At 45.6% G+C, this 19,215-nt stretch overlaps 1 protein-coding gene across 4 annotated transcripts in view; it reads left to right on the top strand.

Moving 5' to 3' along the window:
* MBNL3 (muscleblind like splicing regulator 3) overlaps nucleotides 1–19,215 on the top strand; it is a 93,543-nt gene that overhangs the window by 45,986 nt on the left and 28,342 nt on the right. For all 4 annotated transcript variants that reach the window (XR_014226761.1, XM_082289442.1, XM_082289443.1 and 1 more), the window contains one exon: nucleotides 14,518–14,682. Coding sequence is in view for 3 of the 4 variants with exons in the window: in XM_082289442.1 (XP_082145568.1) it covers nucleotides 14,518–14,682 (165 nt within the window). In the remaining variant the exon portion in view is untranslated. The remainder of the gene's footprint in view (nucleotides 1–14,517; nucleotides 14,683–19,215) is intronic.

The following is a 19,215-nucleotide window of genomic DNA, read 5'->3' on the forward strand; positions in this document are numbered from 1 at the left end:
CAGCTCAGGGCAGGAGTTCAGAAAGCAGAGCAGCAGTACAGAAAAACCCCATGGTAATTTGATCAGTTTGCTTTTATGCATCAAGCCTGAATAAGCAAGCACATCCACATGGATATGCTTTAGTTGCTTCTGCCTCCCCCAGCTTTTCTCTTGTGCTCTCAAAGAAAAATAAGCGATTCTAGTGGTTAAGAACATGAACTCCGAAACACCAAGCAAATGAAAGGAAAGCCCTGATCAGTTCCATTCCTATTGGTCAGCTGGGACAGACACACATGCACACACAGGACACATTCTTTTCTTAGCTGTTCTGGCACTTCATACCAGTGCTGCTCAGAGGAGAATTTAGGTCAGGCCAAAAGTTGCATCCTGCAGGAGTAAGTAGATACATCCACCTAACTAGGCATACAGCCTTTTCAGTGTCCTGTCCTACAGCTCTTGTTACATCGAAGGGAACAGATCTCATCAGTGGCTACATGGAATTATCCTCTCAGCAGCTGAAATAATGGTTTCTACAAAATGCATTATCAGTTAATCCCAGTTCCTGGCTTCATGTGGAGAAAGCAGACCACTCTTGCTAGATCTTGGGGTCTTTGGGCTGTACATCCGTGTAGAGACCTGAATTTTGGCTATCTGGGTCAACACTGAATGCAGGGTGAACAGAAAGCCTCCTTGAGCAGTCTGGTTTGCAGTGTCTGTGTTGGCTTACTATTCCTTTGGAAGGGTTTGTTACTTGAGTGTGCTCAGTTAGGGACAAGGGCATGGACCTGCTTTGGCTGAGTGTGGTTGGGAGTGTGAATCTGCACAGACCCTCATGAGCCTGCATAACAGACTGTGGGAACAGGATCTGTGAGGGCTGTTGTAATTAGAAGAGGTAGAAATTTTGCTCTGTCCAAGGTTGTTGTAATAAATCCATTGTATATTAAAAAGTTTTCAGATGTTGGTGCAGAATTGGGCATCGTGTTCATTAAAGCTGGCTTCCTGTGTGGCACTTGTGACTAATGCATGTGAACTGCACCTAAATATGTCTCCCTAATTGCAGTTTTATCCCAGAATGGTTATTGCCAAATTCTCCTTTTGCCCTTAAAGATGTCAGTGTATTATCTTTGGCATTGTGAGCCCATCGTGTTTACCTCCATGGCAAAAGGTTGTTGCCACCACAGCTTGCTATGCTTCTCCATGGGTTCAGCTCCTAACATTTACACTGCTTTAACCTCCCTTTCACCTTGAGATGGTTGCAAATATTGGTCACATATCTGCTTTCTAGTGGCAGGTGCTGCTTAAAGAGCACTTCTGAAGGTGTGTTTTAAGAGAAAAATCCCCTCTATGACTTAAATGTGCATATGTTACTGGTTGTAATAAACAACCCACTAAATAGATCAGTCTGCAAAAGCTGACCAAGGTGGAATATTTGCCTAGGGCAAGGCAAGCTTTCTTTTTATTTTCGCTTGTTTTTTTTTCTTTCTTCCTTTCTCTTCAAACCTTGCTGCCTCCTAGATGGAGGGCTGTGATTCGATGTCACTTGGTCTGAATGTCCTCTTTGGAAGCCAGGGCCTCTGTGAGATGTGTGGTCCTTGCCGGCTCTGCCTAGCAGGCTGCAGGAGCTCTCTTGAAGGTACTTTTTGTATCTGCACCTTTTAATCCTTTGACCAACAGCAAGTTCATTATACTGTGGTCATGAAATGTGAGGCCTGGCACGCACCAGAAAGCTTTGGGGTCCTTGATTGAAGATGAGTGAGAGTGTGTGGAGTTTGTGGCACACAGTCAGCCCATTTCTGGTCGCTTGGTAGCTTCTCTGCAAAGCTAGAGCAGAGGGGAAGTGTGCTGCTGTGCACAAATATGCCTGGCACGTGTAGCTGAAAGAGGAGCATGAGGGCAAAGCTTGGTCTTTGGTGAACTGAACTGTAGCCTGGAAAAGTAGTTGGGGACGTCAGTGGGCCACCAGGGTGAGGAGCAAGGCAAGCTGGCTTTGCTGTCTGCTGTGGGGCAAATCCTAGCCAAGAGCAGAAAGGTGTCCTGTGCCTTGGAACATCAAACCCCTGGCTCTCACAGATGTCGGGGAGCAAATCCTGTGGTGGCAACTGAGGCCATCACCCTCCTGTATTGCTGCATCTGCTGTTGCCCTGCAGTCACCTCCTTTGTTGGTTTAAGCTATTGCACAGAGGGACTGTTGTGTCATGTTCTGACACACCTTGGTGTTCCCACCTGAAGTGTGGAAAGCCGGACTGGCAGAGCCCAGCCACATCCTTCCCTGCTCAGGGTGCTACTGCATCACCCCGTGGCAGCGCCACAGTAAAGGCTGAGGCACATCCTGCGCAGTTTTTTTTTTCCCAGGCTGAAGATTCTCCCTGGAAATTTAGTCCAGATGGAATTAATTTTTTTTTAAAGTTTTTTCATTGTCTTTTGAAAAACAGGGATCTGTTTGTGCCCATTTAGCTGTTGCTTTCTGAGCAAAGCAACAACACAAAAATTGGGCTAATCCTCAGTTGGTAAATGGTTGTATTTTGCCAAGTTCTTAGAAAAACCCAACCAAACCTAGCCACCTCCATATCTTTTTATTTGCAATTTCATTTTGCTTTCCGAAACACAGTGAGAATGAGGTTTTCTCAGCATGACTTTGCCCTCTACAGAACAGGAGGCAGGGTTTGGGTCAGATACTTAGTTATCAATTTCTGCTCTTCCCTATTTGCCTTTTCCCTTGTGTAAACTTGAGGCGTGAGGCTGCTGGAGATGGTCACATGTCCAATATTTGTATTCATGAACACAGTACTTTAACATTTATTCTCCTGGGCTTTAATGTACTTTGCTTGGTTCTGTCTATGTGTGGTTTGTCTGCTGCAATTGTAATATTCAACAGACACTGTAGGTAGAGGAAGGTCAGAAGCATCAACTTTCTGTATGACCTTGACAGATTCAGCTGGTGAAAGTTACAGAATTGGATTATGGGATTTACAATGAAAAGATGGTTTAAGGGACAAGAGAAACTGCACTTGCTATTTTCAAATGCTGGCCTGGTGTAATAGCAATCAGGAGGGACACAATTAAGGGAGATGGAAGGTAGAAGACATATGTGAATTTTAATTTTGTTTATCTGTGGGTTTTTGTAGTGTTTTTTTAATACAGTACTTGTGCAATATTGTTCCAGAGAGCTGGCATGGGGTTTTTTTGTAATTTATTATAGAAGAAAAATCAATAACTTGCCAGTGTTTCTATCTTCTAGGTAGAATTGATTTTTTTTTACTTAGAGATAGTCCCACATTGAAGCCCACAGGAATATTAACGTTGCTGGATGTCACCTACTCCACATCCTACTCTGTACATGCAGCGGTCCCAGGGCTAAACATGCTCCTAAATGTGCTCTCTTTACTGGGCACTAAATGCCTTCTTCTGTAATTGTTATCGATCAGTTCCTTCATCAGGTCTGTGGCCAGGCAGGTCTGTTAAGTCTTGTCTTGGAGAGAGACTCCTTTTGATACTGTATTAAGCCTATTTTATTGTGCTTGTAACGTTCCTGAACCTAGGAGAGTAGTGGAATCATACTTGGAAAACATTAAAAATGCTCAGTTCAGAACTCTGAATGATGATACTTCTACTCTGTTTAAACCTCATTTCAAATATGTGGTGGTAACAGACTGATATGGTTCACAAACGTAGCATAATCAAAACACAAAAGAAAAGAGCTTGATGAAGTCTTTATTCCTGTCTTTTGTGGCATGAGATTGCTGTTACTGGAAGTATTAATCTCTCAGATAAATGTTTTTCTGCTCTGTAGCTCTACAGCTCAGAAAATACACTTTGACAGTGCCATCCATACTCTTTTAATATATATTTATTGGACTTGGTAAACACTGTCCATTGCTTGGAGCAAGCTAAAATGTTCCACAAACCAAAAACATTAAAATCAATACACTTTCTTCATTGAGCATAACAGAGTGTGCCATTAGCCTCAAAGACGACAGTTTGGCAGGGGAACAGAGCTGGAAAGAGTTGTCAAGATGTAAAAATATAATGAAGGAGCTACTGGGCTTTTCCCCAACAAAATAACTGCTCTCAGTTTTTAAGAACCTTCAAGTATAACAAACATCTTGGAATGAAAATCCTGCATGAAAGCAGGAGGACAGCCATGACCTCTTTGTGGTGTCCTGGGGAAACTCACTGGAACATTGCTGTATTCAGCAATGTGCAAAACTTCACTCACAGCAGCTCTCGGTTCCCTAATTGCCAGGTGAATAAGGATTTGGGAATTTACGCTAGTGCCTGTAGCTGCTTAGAGTCTACTGGACTGCAGTAGTTGCATGCCCCCCCTGTTCCTAATTAAAATATATTTTAAAATGTCGGGGTGATAGTACTTGTTTTAATACTTGAGCTCTATGGTAACAAGCCATCGTTTCTTTCTGGAGCTGGATTTGCCTGCCGAGGTCAGTGGTTTGAAGTGATTGGCAATGGCTGTGAGTGGCTGTCACCAGTTAAGGTGCTACCAAAAAGGGAGATGAGGACATAGAAATACTGCTCTCTGCTTTGTTTTTATATCCTGCTCTGGTTTGAGCTGTGAAACAAAAACAAGTATGACAAGCATTTTGAGGCTGCAGATTTTAAGCAAGTCCTAGATAAGCATGTTTGAGTTCCAGCAGAGCACATCTGATCTTGCAAACCCCCCCATCTAAGTGCTTTGCACTTTTACACAGACTATTTGAAAGGGCTGGCATGTGCAGTAGGGCTTGGCCACGCTGTGCATCTGTTTGTTGCCAGCATTTGCAACTGATCACTCTCTTACCCTGGTGCGAGGGAAGCACTGTGATGTGCTCAGTGTACATTCTTAATATACTAGTGAAATTGTTCAGCTGCTAAACTTTGTGCCACGTGGTGGGAAGTGTGTCCCCTGCTAGGCAAAGTGCTGCTGCCCTTTATATGCCTTTTGGTGGTGACCTGTCCAACTATGCAATAAGTAGATGACCAAAGCCCTGTCAGCTTGGCCATGTGCCACAGGGGTTGGTCATCATGCGTTGGTGGCAAGGGGCAGCTTTCCAGTCTTGTGATGGGAGAGAGCCTTCCAGCACAGCACATCCCCCTGAGCCAGTGGCACACAACACAGCCCCTACAGCCTGATTTGTGTCTGTGGTAGAGGTTGGCTTTCACAGACAAAGGCTGGAAAGACAAAGAGATGGAAGTGTTACGGGTCTTCAGCAGTGTTTGTTCAGCAATCTCCTCAGCTGGCTGTTGGCAGCTTTTTTTCTGGACTTGAATATATTTTGCAAAAATGATGCTGACGTTTTTTACCTTCTGTCCTTCTTTCCATCTTCCCTGCGGAGCAAAAACGTCCCGGGAGAACAGTCACAGGGAGAGGCTGAAGAGCAGCATCAGTATCTTAGAGCTAGGGATTGTTGTGTCTGCTTTCCATTCCTTGTGCATTTTTCTAACTCCCTGGACATAGAGCTAGACCCTACCTGGACTGAAGTGGTTGTGTTTTGCTGACCTGTTCTTTCAAAGTTGCAGAGGGATATAATGCTTTGGGTTTTTTAAGCTCAAACATTGGTTGGCTTTCCAAGGCTCTGCCCCACAGCTGTAGGGAGAGGAAAACTGGGTAGACTGTGTAAAATGCACCAGGGGCAGACTGCGACTGTGCAGAATGTACCAGCCTCCCTTCAGTGGGGTGAACGCAGTGTGTCTGCTTGGTGTGTTCCAAGGGTTTTCAAGCTGCCTTGCACTTGCATGTGCCACTGAGCTTTGCTTTGAGCTCTCAGTTCAAAAGGATCCAAAACTCTTGTTGTAGCTGCCAAATGTCATCTGCTTTCATTTGGAATCATGCAAAACATCAAGATTCACTCATTTCAGTCAAAGTCAAGTATAGGCTTGCTCAGAAAAGGCTTGACCTAACATTCACTGAAGCCATGAAGTTCAGTTGCTGTTTTAGTGACAGGCTGCAGCTGCGTTGAGAGTGCTGGGATTGTTGGTAGCCCTGGGAGCTTGTGATAGCTATTCTGGTTTTTCCACTGAAGTTATGTGGAAAGGCAGATCTGACTCTTGTCCTCTGTACCCTGACAAAAGACATGTCCCTGTTCACGTCAACAGTCCTGTGTCAGAGCTGACATGCTGCTGCTGCAGCTCAGAGCATCATTCAGAACAGCATAAAATCTGCAAACAATTCTCGAGTGACTGCAGGGGAGCTGAGTTGGGCCAAAATTTTAGCAGTTTTCTTCTCATCTGTCTGCGCAGGCTCAGGGAGGTGACTCTTTGGACCTAGAGGTGGGAATTTCAAAGTTAGGCAAAACTCATCCTAGAGATGTTGTAAAACTGTGGTTTGTGCTTTTTATGGGCTGTTTGAATTCTATTTCCAACAAATTCTGTATTCATGACCTGTACTCTTTCTTGGCAAGAACATGCATTTCACAGGCTATGTATCATCCGTGGCTGGAAACTACCAGATTAACCTTAACTCTGGCATTTTTATTTACACACATTGAAATTGAAACTTCTGTATGGTAGGAAGTCTGTGTTGTTTCCTTTGCCTTTGAGGCTGATTGCCATCTAGTAATACTAACTAGAAGATATATTTTACTTTTTCTTTCCAGCTATGATCTATTCACAGCCGGATCCTCACCATAACAGCAGTCTCTGGGCTCTCTGTAAATGGATGTTACACCTGCATTTGAAAAATGTCAGCAGCCAGCTGTGCTGTATTTTTTATTGCTGTTACAAGTAACTTTAGACCACCAACTTCTTTGTACCCAATACTGTATAAGCAGGGCTGCTGGCATAGGAGGGGTGCAGAGTACGGACTCTCCAGAATGCCAACATCTGTCCCAAGAGGAGCAGAAAAAGCAGTAGAACTGGAAACCCTTTGAGATGAGTTATTTCAGAGAGGGAGGATGGAGTGCTGGTGTTATGTTTGGGAGTCTTTGACGCAGCACAAATCCACTTCCAAATAAGACAGGGAACAAAGCAGAGGATAAACTTCTGTGTGACTATCCACAACAGCTTGGAAAACTCAGTTCAGTGGCAGTCTAGAAGGATGTGCTTGGTGCAACTGTTTGGTTTTGTTTTGTTCTGATAGCTTGAATGATGGAATAGAGAGAGTATGCTTAACAAGCGTACTCTGAGGGTAGGGTGCTCTGAGCTGGGAGGAACTACAGATACTCTTTGTAGAACCAGATGTGCAGATAGTCTTGACAGGTTGGAAAAGTAATCCATAAAAAGGCAAGTGAGTTCAGTAAAATCAGTATGAAATAACAGCATTGGACTGAATCAGCTGCCTCATACTGGGTGCAGCATAGCTGGGTCTGGAGTAGTTCTGGAAAAGCTTGTTGAGAGTGAATCAAAGAATGTTACATTGTTAGTAGGAAAGAAAATGCCATGCAGAGATGTAAAAACAGCAGTGTCGTCTGCAGGACATGTGAAAAAATCTGTGTACCTGCGCAGCACTGGTCAGGGGTTAGGTAGAGCACAGTGCCCCATGCAGGTACCCACAGCAGCAGGGATTGGGGGAGTAGCCTAAGGAAAAGCTTGGAGACTGTGCTGGGAGAGCTGAAAGAGGACAGTTTGCATAGTCTAGAGCTGAGAGTTTTAAGGAAGGGGGGTAGATGTGACCACAGCCTTTAAGTATGGGCCCTTCCTCAAGGAAGAAGGGAATATTTCCTGTTCTGGCCTAAACCAGAAGTTTTAGGTTTCTGTTGCAAGTGGAGCAAAACTGCAGTTGAAAATCAGCTGTGAGGAGACTGATGTGTTGGAGTCCCATGTCTGGGAAATACACGAGTAATGGGTACAAAGAAAATTGGTGATCTGAGTGGGCAATGGGGAGATGTATCACTTCACTACGTTCTCCTAGACTTGCTTTTTAGGATGCTTTTAGGTGGGCTAACATCCTCCCATGAGAACATATTCAAGCAGTGTTTTGTACATAATTACACTTGAAAACTTCTCTGTAAAAGTTTTTTAAAAAAGAGCTGTTTTAAAAAAGAGCTGTTCCAACACTGCTGGGAGGAAAGCATTGCTCTTAAGCAGGAGTTACCTGATGTATTGGGCCAGGGTCAATGTTCATTGGAGGTTGCAAGGTTGCAGTTCTTATTGGCTCAATTGGCAGCATAATTTCTGACATTTCATTAGCCTGCAGAAAGGACTTGCAGATAAGGTATGTTCAGGGCTGGCTTTGAACTGCAGAGAGTGACAGCTGGGCTGCATGAACACCTATCTGAGAGGTAACACTCGCTAATGATCGGACTGACTTGTCAGATCCAGCCTCCTTTGTTTTCTAGTTGAAAATGCCATTTCCATGCTATTTGATGTTGTTTGCCAGTGGAAGGTGTTTGATCCAGCAGTGAGATGGATAGCTATCTCCCTTCCTCCAACGCAGCTCTCTACCTGTGTGGAAAGAGGAGCGTGGTGCAGCGTTGGAGGTGGCTGGATAAGCCACGCAGTGCACTGGAGATGGCAGGACGTGCCACTCAATCCAGCCGGCATTCCACTTGCTCAGCCCTGGAGCAGGTTGCTTAGGGACAAACGGTAGTGAGCACAAAGCACTTGAATAGAGGTGGTGCACTGGTGGTTTGCTGTCCTGGGAGGGTAACTTTGAAGCTGCAAGTCCTTAGAGGATTGGTGAAGGACTTAAGAGCTTGGGCATTACCAGGTACCAAGTCTACCTCCTCTCTCTTCTTAAAGAGCAGATGTCAGCAGGGGTAGACCTGGAACAGCATGTGCTGCTCAGTATATGTTCTTAGCTGTGCTGCATGGACACAGGGATGCAGCCCTGAGCTTCCCACTTTTTGCCTCCCACTGTTGCAGATCAATTCATGCTCTATGGCAGTTCTGCAGCCTACCCTGCAAATGTGGGGCAGACACCATGGTGGTTGAAGTTGTATTGTGTATGAGAAAGCCATGCAAGGCTGTGGCAGGAGCAAGGATCCATGGCCAGGAGAGAGCCTCTATGTGCATGTGGTGAGTGGGATGGAAAGCAGAGAGTGTTTCATGCCTCAGCACTGGAGCGACAGGCACTGAGTAAGCAGGGCCAGCACATCTCTGAATGTGCCTCCCCACTGAGTTCCTCTTGGGGAGGTGGAAATTTGCTGCTTCATGCAGAGAAAAGTTATGTCGACACACTGTGTTTTGGTGCCTGGTTTTGTGCAAAACACGGAAATCCTTTCCTGCCTAGTCTCTTTTCATTCTTTTTGCTGTCAGTCATTGCACATGTCATCAGTGTCTGTGGAAAAGACTGCACAGTCAGGGCACCAACCTTCTGCAGCCTCCAGTGTGTGAAAAGCCGCATTAGCGTGAAGATTTTCACATGAGAACTGCTGATGATTGATGAGACATAGTGTGCAGTCATTAAAACCAGAAATGTGTGTCTGGAACCCCTCACTGGTGTCCGGGATTAAAGAGACCGTAACAAACTGCATTACTGGTGCACATGTGAGCAAGTGTTGGGGTTTATGCTGGAAGCCTTGTTTCTGCATCACAGTTCAACTCACTTCAGCAGCCAGGGAGGAGAGAATTTGTGCAACATGCTTAGGAAAGGTTCATCCAGCCTGGTGCAGTACCCAGAATGCTCTTATTTGCATCCCTCCAAGCTAGGATGCAGATGACAAGGTGCAAACTGTACACAGCCAGTATAATGCAGGTTTTTCCACTGGATTTCAGTGTGCTGCCATCAGTGCTGCACTCCAAACAGCTGGCTTTGTTGCAGTGCAAGCACTGTCATGTTAGCTGGTGTCAGATGCCAGCCATTTACAGTATATGCCATCACAGCATGACTTAAGTTGGCAACACATAGTCAATCACATGCCAGCAGCCTACTGTATGGGTGGGGGAGTGTGTGGGAAGAAATGGGGAGAAGATACTCTTATAAAATCCTTTAATGATTTATTTTTAATATCCATTTTTCAAGCCTTGGAAAGTGCAGTCCATATGCTTTTCGCTCCTGGCTGTAGTTGGCAAAGAAGCTGATGAATATGGTCCTTCAGACTCCTTCCACTTTGCGAGGAGCCAGAAAATATAGCTATATTTAGCATGTTACCAAGGCCAGCAGTAGTCTGTTACTGGGTGGTGATTCCCTGGCTGCAGGTTTGTATGCCACCCAGGACTGGGTGGGAATGCGCCTGTCCTGGAGTCAGTACTCAGGCTAAATTGACAGCAGCAAATTTCAAATTTTCAAATTTTACAAGAGGATGGCTGCACTGGTGCCAGCAGGCTCAATGTGCTGCTTTCCAGCACAGATTAGTCACCAGGCCCCTTCCCAACATGTGCAGTGACCACTCCAGGTGCTTTTTGGTGCAACACTCAGCTTGGGGAATGTCTCAGTTGGTCTTCTGTGCACAGCCCTGGAACTGTCCTGTGCCCTATGCTGAGCTTTTGATATGCTGGAGCCACAGTTAGTCCCTGCAGGAAAACTGTGCCTTGTAGCATAAATATGCTCATCTAAAACTTGGGGGCCTGACTCCTGTTGTATTTTCTCAGATTGTATTCCTAGGCCACACATGTATAAAGTGGAGTTGTCCTTATCTATCCCCAGCCTGGTATCCACACAGCAGATTTGCTACTGGTTTCCTGTTGCTTTCCCTGCTGTGTTGCAGCTGGTACTGAGGAGTTTAAAATGGCAGTTCCTTTGTCCTTCTGTCGGCTTTTGTAGAGCTGAAATTGGTCTTGAAGAGTGTGTGTGTTTCTGGGAAGTACCAAGAACTGTGTGTGTTGTGATGGAAGGGTAGAAGAAAGGCTCACCCCTACCAGTGCTGGAGTTTAGAGGGTACTAGTGGGGCCCATCACTATAGAGCAAGACATCTTCAAAGTCGTTACATAGCAAGATGTCTGAACTGGGAACATTTTGTGTCACTCTGTCACATCATCAGTGCCTAAAATTCGTCTGAGAGATGAACAACTTACTGTGGTGCTGGAGAGGGCAGCTCAACTCAGCTGTGGCTTCCAATATGCCGTGGTGAAACACAGTGGTTGGTGGTGCTCAGGATCAAAATGTTGTGAGGAGGAGTTAGACCAAAGGTATGGGTTTGAATCTGAGTGTAGCAGTGATTCATTTAGTCTTTCTGAGTCCTCGAAGGCCTGACTGACAGCACTTCACAGCCTTTGCTCTCCAGCAGCATCTGCACAGCTCTGTCTCTTACAAGTACATGTCCTTGAAACCAGTAATACTGTGTGGGCACTGATTTCAGCTTACAGGCTCTGTCTGCAAGACCAAGGCCTCGTGCTGTATGGTGGGTTTTTTACTGGTAGTAAAAGAGTTCTGTTTGTAGAACCCCCTGTTAGAATTAAACGAATTGGTTTGAGAGGAAACAAAAAAGTAGAACAAAGTTTCACACTAAGCTGGGGTTGCTGGTATCAATGATACTCACAATTTCAGTTGAAATAGCAAAGTCCTTCTCAAGTTGAAACCGACTGTGTAAGTATTGTTTACAAAAAATAGTAGTTCTTTTTATCATCTTTTCCATTCCTGCAGTGTAGAAACATCTACACAGATTTATTCTACGCAAATTTGGTAGAAATAAGTGTTTTCCCAATCCAAAGCGCTTGTGCCACGTTACAGTCAGGAGAAATTTCTAAGGCTGATGTGTAAGCCCATGGAGGCTGGAGCTTGGAATCAAGCAGCTGCCTAGCCATGGACAGCCTGTGGTTCCACGGGGTCGGCTCCCAGTCAGCAGCAGCCCTGCAGAAGCTGTGGAGGTGGGACACTGCAGATACGCTCTGAGGCAGAACCCTGGACTCTTGCTGGGTCCCAGGTGATGGGAAGGGCTGTAGGGAGGCCTGGTCCCGTGCAGCCATGAGAAGGATTACCCAAACCTGCCTAGTGCTGATGAGTGTTCTCCTTGCACAATGATGTGGTTATTTCCTTTGTAGTGGCACTGGGTGTCTGAGCACCAGCCATTTTACCCTCACTTCACACAGATGTGAGAAAGTGTCTGGTGACAAAGATTCATGTCCTCAGGGGTGGTGAGCAGTTAATTTACTGCTGGGGATCTGGGGCTGTTGGATTGCTGAGAAGCCAAAACAACAGCATTAAAAAGCCTCTTTCTTTTTGAGTTGGGTTGTTGGGAGCCACTGGGCTCTTTCAGGAGCAGGGCAGAGTTTCATTCCACAAAGCCAGGCTGCTAAAGTTTGGAAGTGGGTTTTTTTCCTGTCCCTCTGGGTGTAGCCCATCACTTCTTGCATTCAATTATTTGCCTTTTGTTTAACTCTGATCTCCTTGGAGCAGATAAGAGAGGAGCCTGTTCCCATGACACGTGTCAAACAGCCCCTTTTAAGCTGTAGTCAAACTCTGCAGCCTTCTCCCCAGTGAAGCTGTTGTCTCCGTGTTCCAGTTTGGCCAAATTTAGAAGTACATCCTCTAAGAGAAGGCAGGCTACAACCACCCCTCCCCCACCAGGTTCGGAAAAAAATAAATTTTCCTCGAAGGAAAGGGAAAGGGAAAGAGATAAAAACTATTTATTTAACAAACACACAGGAAAAGGATAATAATGCTGAATGATAAAACCTCCCTCTCTGCTGAGAGAAACCTGGGGGAAAATTCAGAGTCCTTCCGTAGATCTCCCTCTCCCTCCTTGGATCTGGGATGGGGTGGTGGGCCCGCCTCCAGGGCCAAGGCCTCGGTGGAAAGTCCTTCCAATGTATTCTTGATGTTGAAACAGTCCAGCAAAGAGAAAAGGAAAAAAAAAAATGAAGTCCCAGGAAAACAAAAGTTCAACTCTCTGGAGGAAAGGAGCTGGGGAAAAGAAACTGCCAAAAGCTGGCTGGAAAAGAAAAAGCAAACCCGGGGCTTCCCTCCCCTCTCGCTCCCCTGCCGCAGTTGAGAAAAAAAAGTCTCTATCTCTGTGTGACCTTGAACAAGCTGCAAACTGCTTTGAAAAAGTTTTGCTCAGTTTTTTCCTCCCCCCTCTCAGGCTCAGTTTAAAGGCATAGAAAGGCACAAAAATAAATTTCTGGGCATAGGGCAGTGATATGGGATACACATCATAAAGTCCACCCCCAAGACACCCCACCAGGAAGGGGGGCAGAGAAAAGCTTAGAAATCTCAGGCTGCTCTACAGCGACCTGGCATGCTGGTGAGCCTGGCTGGGGATTCAAAACCAGCCCCTGCAGTGGGTCATGGTGTTGGCTTTTTGCAGTGGTACTTGGACTGTCCTGTGATTCCACCTGTATGTTTGCAAAAACCTTAAAGAATCCCCAGGAGAGTATCCTGGATGCATCAGGGGCTCATCCCAGGAGGTTCCCACCTGAGCCTTGGGTGCAGTGATATGTAACAGCTGTATCCTTGTGGACCTGGTTATGGGGTTACAGCTCTGCTGCACGTGATCCTGCTAACAGGTGCAGGTACATGGGGTCATCTGATGTGCCCTTTTTGGAAAGCAAATTTAATTACACTGAGACTGAGAATTCTGTGCCCAGCCCTTGACAAGAGTGCCTGGGACAGGCTGGGTAATGGATGGTCCTGCACCTTTGCTGGCTGCAGGAACCATTATTAATTATGTCATGGAACAGCTGTGTGGCTTCCAGGTCTGGCCTTATTTTAATAGGCTCTGAATAGCTCAAAAGAATTTGTTCCTTAAAAAAGTCACCATTTTTGCATAAAAGTTTTATAAATAAGCATAAAGTTACATTAAGTATTTCATGTATTCTGTATGCTTTTTGTTTCTTGAGGAAGAAATTCAAAAAGAAAGGGGGGAAGAGAAACAACTTACTTTTCAAGAATGATTTCATCTCAATGACAACATTTGTTACTAGCTTTCTTATTCAGTGATGTATTGGTATTTATCCTCTTATTTCTACTTGCAAACACTATTAAAGTAAGACACAGTTCACACGTTTTTAAAGTGATGATCTCAGTGGATTTGCAGGGATAACATCAGTGATCTCTTGCTTTTTAGGAGCCACTGGCATGGCCAGTGCTTATGTTTATTGCAGGGGGTAAGGAGTCAGTGATGCAACATGCATCACTTTTGAAAAATGAAAGCATGAAGGGGGAAAATTGTTTCAGTTCTTCCTCCTGTGACTACCTGTTCTCAGCATCTCAGGGTACCTGCATGTTGTGGATCAGAGGTGCTGCCTTGCAGAGCTGTCCTCTTAAGGTTTTATCCAGTGCAGCTGGGGAAGTGGTGGAGACAGTTTTGTTTCTTGCTGTCTGGTTGTCAGGGCCAATTAAGTGGTCTGGTGTTGGGAAGGAGGGGAAAAGCATCCCACGCAAGGAAGCAGGGCATTTTTGTTGTTGTTTCTGGAATTGTTGCCACTAGCTTCTGAAAGTATCGGTGTTTGTGTTAAATTGTTTGGTGTTTTTTCTTACAACCATCATTTTAATACCAGGAAGCCTGATTTTTTGGTTTAGCTTGATAGTATTCAGTTAGTGTTACTGCAGGAGAAGTCATGTTGCTCTTCTCTTCACATGCTATCTGAAAATCACAAAAGAGGCACAGTAGCTACCAAGCCACTTCCGCCTCCATGATTGTGTTGTTCCAGTAACCCAAACAATCCTTAATTTCTCTGGCTGCCCTGGGTGTTACATTCACTGAAATGCTGTTCCATTATGTTTTTTAGGGCCGGTGTACCCGAGAGAACTGCAAATATCTCCACCCTCCCCCACACTTAAAAACACAACTTGAAATAAATGGACGCAACAACCTGATCCAGCAGAAGACAGCCGCAGCGATGTTTGCTCAGCAAATGCAGTTCATGCTACCGGGTGCACAACTACAGCCAATTGTGAGTTACAGCCATGGATCCATCGGGTTCATACTGCTCCCTGTTCTTCCCGTTTGTTCACAGAGGCTCCAGCCCTGTGCCTGAGCTCAGGCCATTGTCTGTGCTGCCCAGAATTGTGCAGAATCTTCCAGAGGGGTGTCTGATGCTGCCTTTGCATCTTCTTGGCAGGCTGTGTCTCTGTTTTCCTCTGATAAGTGAGGAGCTGTGAGATTCAGGACTTCAAGTGGAAGGGTCTTACCACCAGGTGCTTATTTGACCAGTTGATTTATATACATCCCAGAAGTTCTGAGTGGCTCAGTTCCAGTGGATCCTGTTTCAGATAGTTGTTTTACACTGAGATGATGCTGACTCCCTTGGACTAGATGTGTTGCACCGTTGGACTAAAACTGGGGAAGATGAATCCTGTTTAGACTTTAATACTTTTTTATGTCTGGGAGTGAGGCCCATTTCACTGCAGTTGTCCCAGCAGAGAGTTATGCTAATGTCACAACCCTGTCGCTTGTTTTTCACAGTAGTGGTGATTTAGAGTAAGAGTAGGAAAGATTTGCTTTTCTTCAGGTAAGAAGGGAAGCCTGTGGGAGACAGACGTTTGCAGAGTAGGTAGTTCAGAGAAGCCTTCACTGCCTGTCCCTGCTTTGGCTTGTTGGTTAAAACAGGTTTCAGGCTGGAGAACCCTGTTATGCCAGAGAGAGGATGGCTTGTGTCTGCTGATTGGTGTATCTGGGAGGGGATGACATTTGTTAGCTGAGTTTTAGTCTGTCATAATGTATATTTTAAGAACTGTCAGAGGTCTTGAAGCAGCTCTTCAATGCTGATCTGAATCAGCAGAGAGTAATTGGGAGAATTAACAGAGAGTTAACTGGGAGCTCTCAGTTTAAAGTTGGGACTGAGTATCTTTCCTGGGGCAGTGTGCACTTAGTGTGCTGTAGTTGGGTGAGGCTCCTCATGTTATGCCACACAGGAGGACTGGCCAGATCTCTTGGACAAGCGCTTCTAGCCTGAAGGTGTCAAGTCTGTGAACCAGCCTGAACTTGGCCTCCTGGTGTCCCACCTACAGTACCTGGCCTCTCTGCCCATGTGAATCACAGCATCTGTCACCCCAGCTTTGAAAAGCTCAGGTGTTTCTGGTTCATCCTCGCCAGAGAACAGTGGAGGATTCCTCCTTGTTGGAGGCTGTTGTGATGTTTGGTGTAAGAACTTGTGATGGAGCTGTTTCAGCAGAGGAAAGCTGCCCAGTGTCCCTTTATAACGGTGTTCTGCCACCAGACTGGGACGTTTCCTCAGTCTGGCATATTCCCCCTGTGTTTTGGGGGCTTTTCCATGTTTGCCATCACTCTGATCATCATGTGTGTCTGCTAATAGCTTTATCTTGGCCCTGCCGTATAAGCTAGGAAAGTGCTGTTAATTCTTCCCATTTTGAAGATGTAAAGGTGAGAGAAAATTTGCCACAGAAAAAGTCTTTAGTTGTGCTGTGCCTTAGGCTTCTATCTGCTGTAGTCTTCACCTCTTTTTTGTGGAGTTTGAAAGTATATCCACATCAGAAGGAAATCCTGAATTCCCACAAAATAGTAGCACTGATTTCCAAGCCTGGTACTAAAAGCAAACCCTTCCTGTTTGGAGTTTTCCTCTGTGGGGAATTCATGGTGGACACTCTTTGGCTGGCTATTCAAAGCATCTTTGGGATTTCCTCTTTGGAAAGTTCCCATCTTCCCACTTCGCAATCTTGCAGGTCCAGTATGCTCCTAAATTTTACTCCTGCCTTTTAAATTGCCTCTGAGACTGACGGTGTTGGTTTTTCTGGTTAGTGCTCTCATTTCAGAAGTAACCTTATCTGATGAGAAAGGCCCCTGGTTTCTAAATTGTGCCGTGAGGGAGACATGGACAAAGAAGAAAACAAAAATTTGTTCTGCAGTGACTGCTCCTTTCCTGCTTTCCCACACTTTACTCAGACTAAACAAGCTCTTGGTCTGATTCCTGCAGCCCAACTTGCTCCACACCAATTTCAGGACAAACAAGAGATTGCTCTTTCAACTGCCTTTGATTTCCCAAAGATGCTGTCAGTGGAAGCTGGCTTTGAGAATTTTTTTTCTCTCTAAATGAGAAGGGTGGGGCCTCCTTCTGGCTACACATGAAATTCGTCAAAGCGGAAAGTATTGGATCAGATGCAACAGCAGAACAAATCCCATGTGATCTGAAAGCTGATCAACGGGGATGCCTGCTTAATTGGGATGCTTGCCAGAGATGAGATTTGAAACAGCATGTGTAATAGCTCTAGCAATAGCTGAATGCCTAAACATTTTAAAGCGCAGTTTCACCAGGAATTAAAAAAAAAAAACCAAACAAACCACCACCAAAAAACCCCCCACCAAATCCAAACCAAACTAGCACTTGACATAACAGCTTTTCACCAGGCTTCCTGAAATGGCCTTGAATGTGTCTATGACACACAGAGCTGGGCTCTGACATTGATAGGAAGAGCTACTTTGGTCAATGTTGTGTCTGGTTTCTCAGATATGCTCACTTTGCATCCTGTGTGTGCCAGTGCAAGACCACCCAAAAAGTGCTGCACCTTGGGCCTAGTCCCCACCCTCTCCATCCTGCTTTACCCCTTTGCAGCAGTGTGGGACAGACTTCCAGAGCTGACCATGGAGGTGCTTTAGCCCAGGGTCCAATTGATGTGGTGGAGCAGGGCACTGGTTTGCCCCGTGCTTCCCCATTAGTGCCTGAACAAGCTGTTGATGGAGCACGGCAGTGGTGACACACCTGCCAGCACTCCTGCCCTTCAGCTGCCTCTGCTGCTGCCTAGGGAAGCTGTTTCCTCTCTTTGTTTTCAAGCTCTTCATCTTTTCTTCCTGTCAAGGTCTTTGCAGACAGGACTATCTTGATAGTTCTGAGTCACCCATGCCCCTGAAGACAGCCCAGACTTTAACCCAGCCCTTTGTCCCCTCCTGGGGCAGCAGGATCCTGCTGCCACTCCTTGGTGCTGAAGGAGGGATTCAAGCAGAGGGTGAGCAACTTGCTTGACTAGTGATGCTTGGAGCAAGTGCTGGAGCCGATTTCGACAGGTGCTTTGCACAGGCATTTGTTCTGTGCAGCAAAAACCTGATTTATATCTCAGCCTCTAGTCAGAGGCATGCTAGGAATGAATAAACTTACGTACCCTGGCCCACCCAGGAGGTGGTATCTCCCAAGAGACAATGCTGTGGGGTGTTAACGCCTGTCTTTTACACTACAGCAGCCCACAAACGAGAGATCCTTTGAACTTAGGGTGTCTTTTCAGTCTGGTTGGGGAAATGAGCATCTGTATAAGTAGCTGGATGCTGTGGCCTGTTGGATTCACTCCAGCATGCTCAGCCTTCATGCTGGAGGGTGGCTTTGCAGCCAGCCAGCCCCATGCAGTTACATTGGAGGGGAACACTGGGTTTTGGGTTTTCTGACAGCATCAATAACGTTTTTAATATCAAGGTTTTCAGTCTTGTCAGTATGAGATCTTTATCTTCAGTTTCTATTACCAGACTGTAAGCTGCCATTGTTTTTTGTGCACTTTCCTTATATAGCTCCTTAGTGGTGACCTGTCTCCCCTCCTTCATTCTATCAACACCTCTGTATTTACAGTGGGCCTCTCATTTTCAGGCTTTCCCTTTTTTAGGGTCTGAGGTAACTCAAAATCAACACTTCCTGGCTGAGACAGAGCTTGTGTTTGACAAAACACCAACCGCTCCTCTGCCTTCCTCTTCACACCCACTCTGTGTTTCTTCTCTAGCTTTAGCACAATTTCTGCTAGGCAAATCGAATGCAACTTCTAGATTGTTAACGAAATCAGCTGTTCCAGGTTCTGTTGCCACCACTGGTGACAAATGTCCCTCCCTGGGACGGTGCCTTCTCTCTGCTCACACCTTCAACCCACCAGCTTCCATGCTTGGGGTCTATGAGGAGCTCAGAGCTGTCAAAGTCCTTGGCAACCCTCCCCCTGAGATGTGTTCTGAAAACAACCATTTCAGCTTTTTAAAATTATTGCTATTATTACAAGCATTTTAATACTCAGTAAACCAGTCTTGTGAGCTGCTACCAGCCTGAACCCTTTGCTGCTGCACTGTAACCTGTTTGCCTCTGCACAGGAGTTACTGGTAGTGTCTCTGTGATGTATAAAAGTTAATTTGCAAGGAAACCTGTCTCTGTATTTCCTGAATTAGCAAGAGCTTTAAGGGGGGGCAGCAGGAGTAAGTGCTGATACTTTCAATCCTTCTGTTTTGCCCTAGAGCACACCAGCAATTAAGTTGAGAGTTTGGTTTTTTAGTGTACAGCCATAATATTGCTCTGGCATGTCCCCTGTTCCTTCCTTCCTCTTCCTCACACAGCTTTATATCAGGAACATGATGCTGTTTGGTCTGGGATATCCCTTGGGTCAGTTGGGGTCAGCTGTCCTCTGTCCCCTCTCAGCTCCTTGTGCTGCCCTCCATAGTCAACTCACTGGTTGGGTGGGGTGAGAGGCAGAAAAGCCCTTGACCCTGTGTAAGCACTGCTCAGAAACAA

Source organism: Coloeus monedula (genome assembly GCF_965178545.1).
Source record: "Coloeus monedula genome assembly, chromosome: 12".
In the NCBI taxonomy this organism is placed as follows: domain Eukaryota; kingdom Metazoa; phylum Chordata; class Aves; order Passeriformes; family Corvidae; genus Coloeus; species Coloeus monedula.